Source organism: Equus przewalskii, chromosome 17, assembly GCF_037783145.1.
Source record: "Equus przewalskii isolate Varuska chromosome 17, EquPr2, whole genome shotgun sequence".
Classification (NCBI taxonomy): Eukaryota; Metazoa; Chordata; class Mammalia; order Perissodactyla; family Equidae; genus Equus; species Equus przewalskii.
Genome location: NC_091847.1, coordinates 73,923,773 through 73,937,081, shown reverse-complemented (window position 1 = coordinate 73,937,081; position 13,309 = coordinate 73,923,773). Strand labels below are relative to the sequence as shown.

Sequence of the window (13,309 nt, the reverse complement as noted above, 5' to 3'; positions counted from 1 at the left end):
TGTACAGTGTTCTTGGAAGCTCTAAAATATTTTCCACTAGGAAGTGAATACAGTAATTTGGTGGTTGACACCCGGTACATTTTCAAACAGGAGCTCAGTTCTGTTCCTTACATTTGGGGTGATTTGATTTAGGCTTTTGGTATGCTGTGTGATTACAGAAAATCTTACGGGAGTAGTCCTTCTCAGCCAGCATGGACATGTAATGGGGGCTCCAGCATTAATCCGACAGTTATTAACCGTAAACGTTCCAGATTATTCACTTATTGCATAGCTAGATTGCATTTCAATGTGGAGAAAAGCTCACCCATTTTGTTGGTGGTTGTCAGAGAGCAGGTGCATCTGTTTTTTTTAAGTTCAACCTACGTAATGTGAAAAAGAGTACCTTTTTATTCTAAGAAGGTGAAGCAGTAATTCAAACATGTATTCCACCAGCATTACTGGAGTCCTGATTGAGAGTCAGGTCCTTTACGGTGGGCTGGGGAGAGAGTGGTGAAGATGAGAGAGGGATTACGCTTTGAATTTAGGAGGAAGGGAGTGAAGCACCCAATACTACTACTTCAAAGGAGAAAGGTAGGTTATTGGGCTATTTATAATAGTCTCAGTTCATGAGTAAAAGATACCTGTTTTTGAAATAATTCCTCCTTATTGCCCCTAAACCAAACCATATTAGGTATTTCCTCACTCAAGTTTGGCGGTTGCATAAAGGAATGATTCAGTGGCTAGTATATATTTTCCTGAAGATCCCAGTGGTCCACAGTTCAAAAGAGCAGCCTTGAAGGCAGAAGAAAAGAGTGGGAAAGTCCATAAGAGGGCAACAATTGTAGGCTGAGGCATATATATTTAAAGGGAGGGAAGTCATGATTTAGCTATTCTCTTGTCTGGCCAGATGTTTAGAAAGTATAGGTTGTGTTTGTGTCTCTGTGTATTTATTTTTGATTTCACCTTTCAAAATGTGTTTAACTGTTGAGACTCTCTTCCTTTTCCTCTGATGTTCCCCTGAGTCACCACTTCCAGCATCTTCCTTTGCCACATAGTCTGTCCTTGAAGCATCTTACTTTATCATACCTTAGGCACAGGTATCCCTTATTCAATGGTCTTTTCCAACTGTTCCAATATGAAAACATTATGAACACATCTTTTTGTGTCTTACCGATTTTTACTTGAGGACGAAACCGCAGGTCCTCAGGGTTTTGATCCATTAAAATAAGTAAAGCTAACAGTTTCTGCCTTATCTGCCTCATAGGTTGTGATGATGAGCACATGGAATGATTAAAGAGAGAGTCTTGTTCACTGAAAATGGCAATGAAAGAACAAGTAGTTTGCAAATGCGTGCACCTGCCATTGTCCCCCTGCGCCGCCCCCAATGTGTTCTCTCAAACTGTAGACATGTTTAAAAAATTTTTGTGTGTGGTAAAAATACATAACATGAAATTAATCATTTTAGCCATTTTAAAGCTTACAATTCAGTGGCATTAATTGCATTCACAATGTGTGTAACCCTCACCCCTATTGATTTCTAAAACTTCTTCATCACCCCAAACCGAAAGTCTGTAACCATTAACAGTAATTCCCCCACCCCAACCCCTGGTAACCTCTCTTCTATTTTCTGTCTCTGTGAATTTGCTTATTCTAGATATCTCATAAAGTAGAATCATAGAATATTTGTCCTTTTGTGCTGGCTTATTTCGCTTAGCACATAGATATGTTTTTAAAGCAGCTCTGTCCTATGCCCCTGGTTGAGGTTTTGTTTGCCAAATATTTGAGGAACAAAATGACAGAAGTTGCTGAACCTTGAAAATGTTACTAGATTTCCAGTATGATGGTGATATAGTGTTTATACAACTTTTTAAAGATGTAAACTGTAGGATAATTATTTCTGTCATCCTAAGGAAGCCTTGCCCATTTGGGGATCAGTAAAGAACTAACTTAAGTGTACAATATGCCAAAATAATTGGGCGGTGAAATCAAGCCGCCAGTTGGGTCATTAGAGAAACACAAATTGATTGTGTGCTCATCTGCAGACAAGTGGCTGATAACTGCATGGGCCAGCGTTGTGTTAACCAGTTGCCAGCTGTCCATTTGGTTTAATCTTAAATTTACGTATGTAGTGGGGATGCATCCTGTTTCCTGTTAACCAGTTGCCAACAGTTCCTTTCAGTTATTTTCACACGAGGTTGTTTTAGTTTGAGGTCCAGCCTCGTGAACTCATGTTGAAGGAGGCTCACGAGTGACAGCTTAAAAAGAATTCCTAACCGAGTAATGGAGATAATCACATCAAATGATCACGTGGAGGGGAGAGAGCTGATATTTGTTGCCTTCACATCTTGTGCTAGGCCTTTTACAAATCATCCCTCCGAATCCTTGCAGCCCTCTGAGACAGGTATCAAGATCCCAATTTCACAGAAGAAGGTCCCACCATCAGATAAGCCATTCAGCGACTACTTGGGAGAGAAGCTCTCAATGCAGTCGTTTCATACTCCAAAGTCCAGAGGAAGGGTTTCTTTCAACTGGAATGGCAAAAGTTTTCAATTCTGATAGCATAGCTCAGAAAGGGATGGGAGAAGGCTGCCAAATGACATTAAGTGAATTTTCCATGACAAATTCCTCCAAATCAGTTTTTTCCCTTTACTAAATACTTAATTGAAGTATCATTATACTTATGTTTATTACGTTTTTTAGTATATCACAAAGCAGAATGAAAAGGTTGAAAACGAGCAAAGAATGCATGTATTATTCATAGCCTGCGTCGCGCTGTCTCCTCCATGTTAACGTGGAAAGGGAGGCCACAAGACACCAACTCCCCCCGACTCTGACGCCAACTCCCCCCAACTCTGGCAGTCTTCCTGCTTAGACAGGGCTTTCTCACTGACGGAACGTGTAACTGTTCACTTTGGATTAAGGTGTTCTTTTGTGTAGCCAGTGTATTGTGTATCTGCAGCTTAGCTACTCTTCGTATAACGTTGCTGTTCAAACAAATAAATCTCACTAAGCCAAGGGGAATGCTGTGAAGGATATCCAATTATTTTATCTTTCTTTTTAGGGGGAGGAAAAGGGGATGCTCGGATCTTTGTCTTTCCAAACGTGTTGTGCAAATCATCTTAACCTGTGTTTATTGCTTTGCTTTTCCTATTAAGTTTTAAATTGCCTTTAGGTTCCTTAGTTTTCTCTGATTCTAAACTCCTTAATTAACTCATATAAGGGGCCTGAGGTCACAACATTGTTTTATTTTTTGTCACTTTGCTTCTTGCTTTGTCTAAAGAATTGGTTGCAGAATCTGCTATTGAGCTGGTGCTAGCAGTGGAGGTGGTGGTGAATATTTCCTTCCTTTCGTTAATGAGTTTCCCTTCTTCAGAGACCCGTGAAATAGTGCGGCCCGGTAGTGGTGTCTTTGAGATGCGTCCCACTGCGATTTGACTTAGGACAAGATACTTCTTCATTCTGAGCTTCTGGGCCCTCAGTTTGGAAAATGGAACCCTACTTATAATCACAACTGACATCTATTCTCTGGGCTAGTGAAAAATAAACAAGTGAGTTTAAAATTTGTCTCAGAAAGAGAAAAGAAAATTTATTTTTACATAAGGCAATCTATTCAGCTATAGTAAGTATTACTAACGGTATTATAATGTTCTCTTTCTGTGTGGCTTAGGGCAAATTCCAATCAGCTAGTAAACTCTGGAGTAACTCATTCTGATGTATTTTAATTCCTCAACTAACTTATTTTACTAAAAAAAAATAATTTTCAAAGATAAGTAGAAAACTATGTGTCAGAGTGACTGAACACGAGGAAACCTAGATTTTATCCCCCATCTAAAATCTTCATATTTAAAATTTCACAATTGATTACAAAGAGGTCTGAAACTTTCAAAAAGTTTCTGTAGTTGGGAAGCCGTTAAATCTTTGTATTTATTTTAATAAGTAATATTTTTCATAAAATAGCTTTGCTTACAGTCACTGTCCGTGTCGTCTTTCTGGCTGTGACTGAGAGTCTAAAGGGGCTGCCTCAACTGCCCATTGTGTGTACCCTCCTCCTTTCTTTCTCACAACCCAGCACTGTGAGAAGTGGAGCATGCTTAGCAAATGCAAAGTCATTTTAATGTAGCCTGAATGTCCCTTTGTTTAAGTGTCAAAAATAACAATACACATATCTTTTGGCTTATTTGTATCAGTATTGCTTTATATTAACATGGATTCCCAGGAGTTGGTTGCATTCTGGGTTGAAAAAGTAGACTCAGATCTTGTTCATTTATCAAAAAAGGTGTGTGGATCCAAAAAGTCCAATTGTATGGTTGCTCTGGAATTATTAGAAAACATATAAGACAACTGTAAACTACAGAATTGTATACATGTTTTAAAAAGCAGTAAATGGAAATGAGATATTTTTAGCAGGGTGGTAGGTGGAAGAGATTTTAATCATTACTCCTCCCATTTTGCCGCAACTATATCTCATCAGGTCTAAGATGCTATTGATTGTAAAATGCATCCCAATTTCAGTGACTTTAAAGTATTTTAAAAATGTGGCCATAGAAAGGATGAAATGTGTTAAATGCAGATTCTCTGTGTCCCAGGACCTCTGGAGAACATTGTTCCATGTAGAGTAAAAGTCAGCATGTGCTGGGTCTGTGTTAGCCTCATTCAGTTTTGTTTATAATGAATGGTTTTGATTTTTTAAAAATAAATTGACGCTAACATTAAGATGACCTTGCACTATGTGTCAAGAATATTCTAGTGAGGCCTAGTGGTTCAGACTTAGGCTATCAGAATGTAAGGTCTAATTTAGGGTTAGAGAATGTTCATGCTTGAAACTGGAATAATGAGACATCACATAACCTTTCATCTAAAATATCCCCAAAATGTACCTCTTCTATTGTTAAAGCTCTATGAGGATGAATTATAAAAAGTCTTACCAGTAAAAGTATTTTGAGTGTCAACTAGGTGTAAAGACCTACAGGGAATTAATGAATAAAATGTGCCACAAACTAAAAGAAATTTTTCTGGTGACTAAAGATTCTTATTGTCTAGGAAACTGCCTCCAATTGCTACCCAATTCCTTTGCTCAGTTTATAGCTTAAATCTATTTACTTTTTGTTCTGTTATCAGTAGAGATGAAAACTAGTTTATGATAATCTGAGGAAGAGAACAAATCTGATTGCATCTCTGGGTAGCCAACTCCTCCTTTTTAGATGAGTTGTGTGAACCTGACTCTAGTATAGGATCTGATGATGGAGCCAGTGGAAGCACAGATATTATTTCCTTGCCATGCAGATTAATACTGGCCTTGTGCTGTGTCAGTGAATATGCATCTGGAGCAGAGACAATAGGGAGGCGGAGGAGTGAGGAAAAGGTGGACTATCTGTTGCCAGAGTGATACGGGTCTGTGGCCTGGTCTTATGAGCCAGGAAGAGTTGAGGGACACCTGCAGACAGTGCTTGAGATACTTTCCATTGCCATCTGCTTTTGACCACTTTGCAATGGAAGGTTTAGGTCTGACTCCTGCTATGGCTGTGTAGCCTGTGCCTTTCCATGGGGTAACATTCATACAAACAACATAGAGCGATGACAAGTACATTTGCGATTATTCACATACACCAGTATGGCTGGTGTATCTATTATTAGGCTTCTTTCATGCTAAATTTTTCATTATTATGACATTTCAGTTTGGCATTTTTAGATTTCATCGCTGTCCCTTTTCATCTGTTATATTTCAGTGACTCAGATATCCCACATCAGAACTGTGTTAGACATGAGGGAGAAGAAAAACAAAGGAAACAGACACAGTCGCTGTCCTCAAGGGTCTCACGGACTAGGACAGAGAGGAAAGCTCAGCCCAGAGAGGGAACTAGCCCAGCTAGCCAAGAGACTTCTTTACTCCTTTGTTAATAACACGCAAAGCAGAACGCTGCCTCAGGAAGGAGATTCCGTTGACCCTCTAAGGTAGCAGGCAAGGCTCTGAAAGTTTTCTGAGATGCTCAGGTGATGCTGGCTCATTGTGTTCCCAGGGCTGTGTTTAGATCCTCAGATTGAAAGAGTTCACCTTATTATCTCCCCTTAGAGAACAGAATTGTAATTTAGAGATCAGCAAGTGGGGGAGGATAGCCATCTGCTACGTAGAAAGGGCCAAAGAGGTTTCTGTGAATTGAATTAGGATCCCCCTCCCCCACTAGTACTGCATGGTGATTAAAAGAGCTGGGGTCTATGGGCTCACAGAAGGAACTGTTTTAAATGGGAGTCTATGCAGGCCTGTCTGTTGGCAGTTAACCTCCTGGTAAATAAGTTGCCATTGCTTTGATTTATTGTTATCCTTTTTATCTCAACTCCTTTGCAGAAATGCCATTGGAAGTTCTAAGATTTTGTTCAGCTGCTCCGTATCTGGGGATACCTTTTTTTAAGAAAGATGAGATTGTAAGGCAGGATGTAAAACCTCATGTAGGTCGTTTGGATCTCTTGAGTTGTTTCTGTCCATTTGTTTTTAGACAGACTTTGCAGAAGTTAAATCTGTGTATAAATTTATGTGACTGAATGTGTCAATTCAGGTATAAGTTAACATCTGTCACAAATGTTCGTCCAAATATGCCATAGTGACTGAAAACATATTTCTGTAGGCAATATAATTCAAGGTATGCCATTATAATTTTAATTTTTCAGTGGTAAGTCAGGTCACGCTCCCCTTTTCTTTCCTTTTAACCCCAATTACCAACAAATCAACTAAGGGGTTGAGCTGAGGAAGGAGAGGAAGACGAAGAGCAAGCAGGACTCATGTACTTAAGCACTCAGAAAGTTTTAGCTTTGATTCATTTTTGGTTGAAACACAGTATAAGTGTTATGTTTAGTTTCCCCTGCTCTGAAATAGCACTGTTAATTTTTTCATTTGGTGAATTTTCACACAAGTGCTAATCACACGTTTCTATAAATTATATTAATTTAACTTATTTCCCTAAATGTTGTTCTGCAGTGTGTAGCACGGATGTTCTCAGATTCTTGGCTGTGTAAGCTTATTGCAGTTGGAAGCGGAACAGAAACATCTGAAAGGCGTTATTTGCATTACGGATGCTGGAGCATCTGATCTCACCTCTTGCTCTGGTTCCTAAATCACTACTGTTCTTTCCCTTTGCATTTAATCTGTGTGTCCTGTCCCCTCCATCTTTGGCATTTTCCCAGGGTTGGTTTTTGGAGAAAGCACTGTCATCAAACAAGTGGAAATTAAAGGGATAGTGAATTTAGATAATCGTGTGGTGTTGACTAGTTGAGCTTACAGGAGGGTGACCACTTCAAATTGAAAAGACAAAGGAGGTTGGTGTGGGCTATAATGTGCCCTGTCTTGTCCCTAAAAAGGAGTACGCATATTTATGAACACTAACTGGTTTTTCTCTCTTTTCAGAGTATGATTTCATCCATTGTAAATAGCACATATTATGCCAACGTGTCAGCAACCAAGTGCCAGGAGTTTGGGCGATGGTATAAGAAGTACAAGAAGATTAAAGGTAAATGGACTTGTTTGTTTTTAAAGCCTATTTTCAGTTTCTTAGATCAATGAGTTGTTGATTCTTTGGAATTTATGTTAATTTGAGTTATAATTTTTAATAAAGTTGTGTATAATTTTTGCAAAGATAAGATTCTTATTATTTCCATCAAGAGATCCAGATTGGCTCCCTTAAAGCAAAGGTGGTATCAGAACTAAAAGTAAAATTCATAGCCTAATATATGAAGTTTATAGTTTTCACAAGAGATGGCTGTGAAGGCCAAGATTTTTGGAAATATCTTGAAATGGTTTATTTTAGATAGGCTTGTCTATCTATCTATTTATTTATTTATTTTTGAGGAAGATTAGCCCTGAGCTAACTGCTGCCAATCCTCCTCCTTTCACTGAGGAAGACTGGCCCTGAGCTAACATCCGTGCCCATCTTCCTCCACTTTATACATGAGATACACTTTATACACTTCACACTTTATACATGTATACACTTTACACAAGCCTGCCACAGCATGGCTTGCCAAGCGGTGCCATGTCTGCACCCAGGATCCGAACCGGCAAACCCCGGCTGCTGAAGCAGAACATGCGCACTTAACTGCCACACCACCGGGCCAGCCCGGGCTTGTCTATTTAAAAAGCTCAATCAATAAACCATATATTAATGGAAATTTAAAAGCAGTCATTGTAGGTTAAATCAGCATTTACAGTTTAAGTACCAATTAACAAGTGGAATGACTGTTTTGGTATCAGGAAATCTTTGGTCAGAAATGGAGTTTTGATGTGTTTGTTTGGAGACAATTCCAGAGCAGTGGTTGAACCAAAGTGAGCCTGCTGTCAGGTGGGACTTGTGTTCAAGTCTTTGTCTTCCATTAACTGGCTGTATGAGCTTGAAAAAATTATTTGACTTCATCAAAACTAGATCTCCTCATTGGAAAATTGGAAATAAGAAAAGTGTCTAAATCACTGGCTAGCTGTGAGGACTAAATAAGTCAATATTGGCACAAAGTAACCTCTTAATAAACACTCCTATGATTCATAATAATTAATAGTAGTGGTAGTAGTACCAGCAGTAATGTATTAAATATGGAGTTACGTCTGGTCCTGAAAATACAGTTCTCTTATATAATAAATGCATGCTATTTAGACCATCCGGCCCTCTAAACGTATCAGTGATATTTTGCCTTTGCAAATTTGTCAATGTTGGAAACATTCTTTTGTTCTCACCCCAATGCAAATGCTGTTCAATTAAAATGATACTAGTCCCTGAGGGAATTTGGGATATTTCTTGCACCATAATAGGTTGATGTTCTAGGGTCCTTCCAGTCCATATTTTGCATGATTATGACATCATCCATCATGCTTTATTATAGGTATTCATAGCCTTGCTGACAGTTCACTGCCCCCATCTGAGGTTCAAATGACAGTTTATGGTGGGTAGGTAAAGGTAGAGGATGAATTTGTTTTACTCTCTGCAGGTTTCCTCTGGGGAGACAGAGTGTTGAAGAAATGCTAGTTGGCTGTTGAGTATTTCAGAGCTTGTTTACAAGGTTACTTTTTGAGGAAACGAGCTTTACATGTATTCACAGCACATTTCTGATTACAAAGGAACGAGAGCATTTTATGCTAAATATACCAGTTGTAAGGAAAGTCAAGATGTTGAACTATCCAGGAGAAATTAAGTGCACTGAAAAATGAATTAAGATACATTTCTTTTCAGTGTATTCTAAAATTCTTAGGGCCCTTTAGATTCTGGTTTGAGCACTTGCTTTAGGATATTATTAATATTAATTATTGTACAGGATAAGATGAAGAACTCCTTCTCATTATAAGACATAATGGTGTAGTTCAGAAGAGTTTCTTTTCTCTAAGCGTTGCTTCCAAGAATTTTTTTTTTTTTAAATAAAATTGTTAAAGTGCTTGAACATATCCTCTTTGGCTAAAAATCAAAAGAATTACGCAGCTTCAAGGTCATTTCTTAGATCCCATTTACTTTCTGTTATAAGAGAAAGGAAGAGAGCGTCCTCTTTTAATAGGCTGAAGTATAATTCCACATTCAGAAAGACTGGAAACCCTTCACTCTAGTGTTTTCAGAATTGCCACTACAGAGTCCGTGCGTGTGTGTGTGTATCTGTTCACACGCATGTTAATACTTATATCTTCTACTTTTCTTCTTTCTTTCTTAGAGATGCAATTCTTCAAGTTCTATTTTTTTTTTCGCGATAGTAAATGCACAGTTAAATCTTTAAGTGCTGTAAAAGCAGACTGAGACCTTGATTTCAATCAGGAGGTCAAGGATCCACACCTGAAGAGGCTGCCAGACACTGTGTACACATGCTATTCAAAGAGATGGAGCTAGTCATCGCTGTTGAAAAGTGTATGTGTGCGTGTGTGTGTGTCAGTAGGAGGAGAAAAGGGAAGGTTAAGGTATGTGTGAAGTAAACACAAGCTGCCGTAAAACAGTTCAAGTGGTGTTGATTCATCAACCAAGGGAGTGGGAGGAAAAACAAAGAATTCCTGACAGGTATAATGGTGCACAGAAAATAAACACCCAGAGAAGTGCGTTTCATTAACTTTCGACCCTCAGAGAAAAGGAAGTATTGGACCTACACAGGCACATTTCCTTTGATAGGAGCTTCATGCTATGAATAGATGTCGCTGTGGGAGTTCCTATCTATCGGAATCCATTTCTCATGAGAAAGGAATGATTTTGTTTGTAAAATTCCTGTTTTGTCTATCCATTTTCAAAATGAGAAAAAGAAGTGATGAATTTCAAATCTGGAAATTAGTAGCAGCAAAACCAGAATTCTACCTTAGGATCTTCCTGAGAGCCCAGCAGTCAGAGCTGCGTGGCCGTCCTTACCTCCCTCCACCTCCTCCTGCCCCGCCTCCACCCCAAAGTCTCCAATTTACGGGTACCATGGCTGGTATTCAGGATGGAAGACAATCTCAAGCTAACTGACTGATGTCCCAAACTAAATGCAGCCTGCATTGTTAAATATGTTTCCTATTATCTGCTAATGTCTGTTTTAATAAAACAGTGGGAACTAAATGGTTGCTTCTTAATCAAAACCATGATTTCCTAAACATAAGCTATGTGATTCTGTTACAAATTGCCACATATAGATCTCCTAGGTCAAATTTTTTTTTTCTCTTCTCATAGAAATAAATAAACGGTAAAATAATTATATACTCTGAAAGATCAAAGTAAATATGTCTAAAACCTGGCAAAAATAAAAGTCTACTGGGAGATTTAAAAAAAAGATCAGATTGCAAATTCTATAGTTAATGCTTAAATAAATATGAGAAAAATGAACAATCAATAATTTGATATCATTTAAAACAGATGTAAAAACTATATACAAATGGAATTGTCTACGTTTTGAAATAAACATTTTAATGTAGATTTTTTGAATTTGTTGTTAGGATAGCTAAACTATTTACACTTATTCTTTAAAAAGTCCTAAGTTGGTTTGGCTTAGCATGTTAACTTTTTTCCCCTGGTGATCACAGGAAAGCACAGTCTGTTTACCTTTTTCCTTTAATTTCAAAGACAATCATGGTTGACGCACACATATCTGAGTGAACATTAGTGTTAATTCAGAATAGATGGGGAGACAGAGGTTGGATAGCAGGTTAAAACCTGAGCCTGCTCCCCAGGAGCTCTGATAGGGAAGGAAATGGAGTGGTGGCTGGGGTAGGTTGGTTTCTTCAGCATTTTTCATTGCTGTTCATCTCATACCGTAATTGCTTCTGGCCTAGATTCTACAATGTAGAGCTCCTAAGCTCCCAAGTATAAAAAGCGGACGTTTTGTGTAAAAACGAAAGAAAGAAGTGACCATATTAAAAGTTGTTTAATGTGTATGAGTTTTAATGTTGGACACAAGGATAATCCCAACAGACCTAGAAACGTTCGTGCTATTGCAAAATTATTTTCAAGAATTCTTGGGATTATGTGGGATTTATCCCATCACTTTTTCTTTCAGAAATTCTGCACATCTTAATAAGACACTTATTTTTTTAACCTAACTCTTCTTTTGTATTAACTCTATTTAGACTTAAACTTGCCCCATCATTTTTATGAAACTAAGTGGCAATTATGTATGCAATAGCACTAGAAATTATACTCTTACTTCAATCTACTTCTACAGGGGATCTTAAAAGAATAAGAAAGAGCCTTAACAAGGAAGGGCTCATATATTTTAAATATTTCCTAATTGAAAATTAATAAGTTAAAAGAAAATGACTTTATATCTGAAGTGTCTTTTATCTGGCACCAAAAGCAAAAAACTATCCTCTCTGGTCAGGTCAATCTCAAGTATTTAATATGTCACATGAATTAAAGGGTCATTGAAAGTTTATACAAATACTAATGAATATCATAAAGTTATTTGTGTCATAAAGTAATACCACTAGAATGAATGGACCTAAGCAAACCCCACATTTTGGCCAGAAAGCAAAATGATCCTCATCACTTTCCTTTTCTCAATCATTGCTCAAAAACCCTCTGATTGCTAGTCGTCTTAATTTTATTTGTTTATTTGAGTTTATTTTGCAAAATATTAAAAAGCTGGGAGAAATAAGAATTTTAAAAACCAGTGTTACTTCCCCAAGCCTGGTTTATTCTAGTAATCAGTATTTTATCTGACCCTGTCTGATCTAGTCTTGCAAGATCAAACGTCCGGGCCAGCAAGCAGACAGTAAACAAAGCCCGTGAAGAGTTTCAGTAAACACAAAGATTAGATGTTGAATGAAAATTAAACTCCTTGAACTAGTCCTCTGTACTAAAGTGGTTAAGTGGGTTGTGATTAAAAGAAATAAGTAATTATGATCATTATAGCTGAAATGATATAATGTTACCACATTTAAAGCACCTCTTGTACCCAAAATTGATTGTGTCATTTACAAAGTGGTGCCTCGGAGTTGAATAGAGAGAGAGATCAATGTTTCCCGACCTGGGCCCATCAGGCGGCCCTTGCGTAGCTGTGGTGCTATCGGTGGTCGGGACAACGCTTTCATCAACTGCCGGCACTGCTGCCTCTGCTGTTGTTTAACTCTGAGGAGGTAAGAGGAGGTTACTTTTGTCTACCTTGTCCTTCCGAGTCATGAAAGACGTTTGCTTTCAGCCTTGGAGCTGAATGAAGGTGCTTGGTGAGGAAGTTTGCCCTCTGCCTGTATTGTACCTTGCTTAAAGTAATACCAGCCTCAAATTCTTGAACTTGATGTAAATATTGGATTCATGGAAATAGAAACATTACTTCCACAACCAACCACTTTCCATCTTACTGGTTTTCCAACATTTGGGAGAGCTTTGTGCGTTTTCACGGTGACTGTCACTGATGTGTGTGCATTCATTGACCACCTTACTCGACCTGGCCTTCCCATCAGAAGCTTATTGGTGCTGTCGGCAACTGGAAGAATGGTGCGTGGGGAGTGAGCAATGCCTTGGACCCTTAACTCAGACATGGGCTCATTCCTTACTTGGATCTTAAGAAGCTCATTCTGGCTGTACTGGTAGCTGCTCCTTTAGCCTGAATGTGTTTATTCATAAATGTTTAAAGAAGGAAAAACAATCATTTGTCAACAATGTGGTTTGTAGATTAAAAGAAACAAACTTGCTATCTGCTTGTATTTATACGATTTATAAGCCATTTTAAATGCTTGTTAAAAAAGAATGGAAAAGGAAAAAGGATCTGCTTTCCTAACTCCTTCTTTTCCTCTGCCTCCATCCATCACATTTACTTACTATTTGAAAGAAGTGTAAGACACAGTTCCTGGTTCCAAAAAGCCTATGCTCTGTATGAAATAATTAATAATATAACATATATTTTGTCATTCAAATAT

The 13,309-nt window shown here is 38.1% G+C and overlaps 1 protein-coding gene across 18 annotated transcripts in view; it reads left to right on the top strand.

Annotated features, from left to right (window-relative positions):
• The window catches only part of SATB2 (SATB homeobox 2), a 198,011-nt gene that overhangs the window by 95,774 nt on the left and 88,928 nt on the right, over positions 1-13,309 (top strand). For all 18 annotated transcript variants that reach the window (XM_070580522.1, XM_070580513.1, XM_070580524.1 and 15 more), the window contains one exon: positions 7,376-7,478. In XM_070580522.1, coding sequence (XP_070436623.1) covers positions 7,376-7,478 — 103 coding nt within the window. The remainder of the gene's footprint in view (positions 1-7,375; positions 7,479-13,309) is intronic.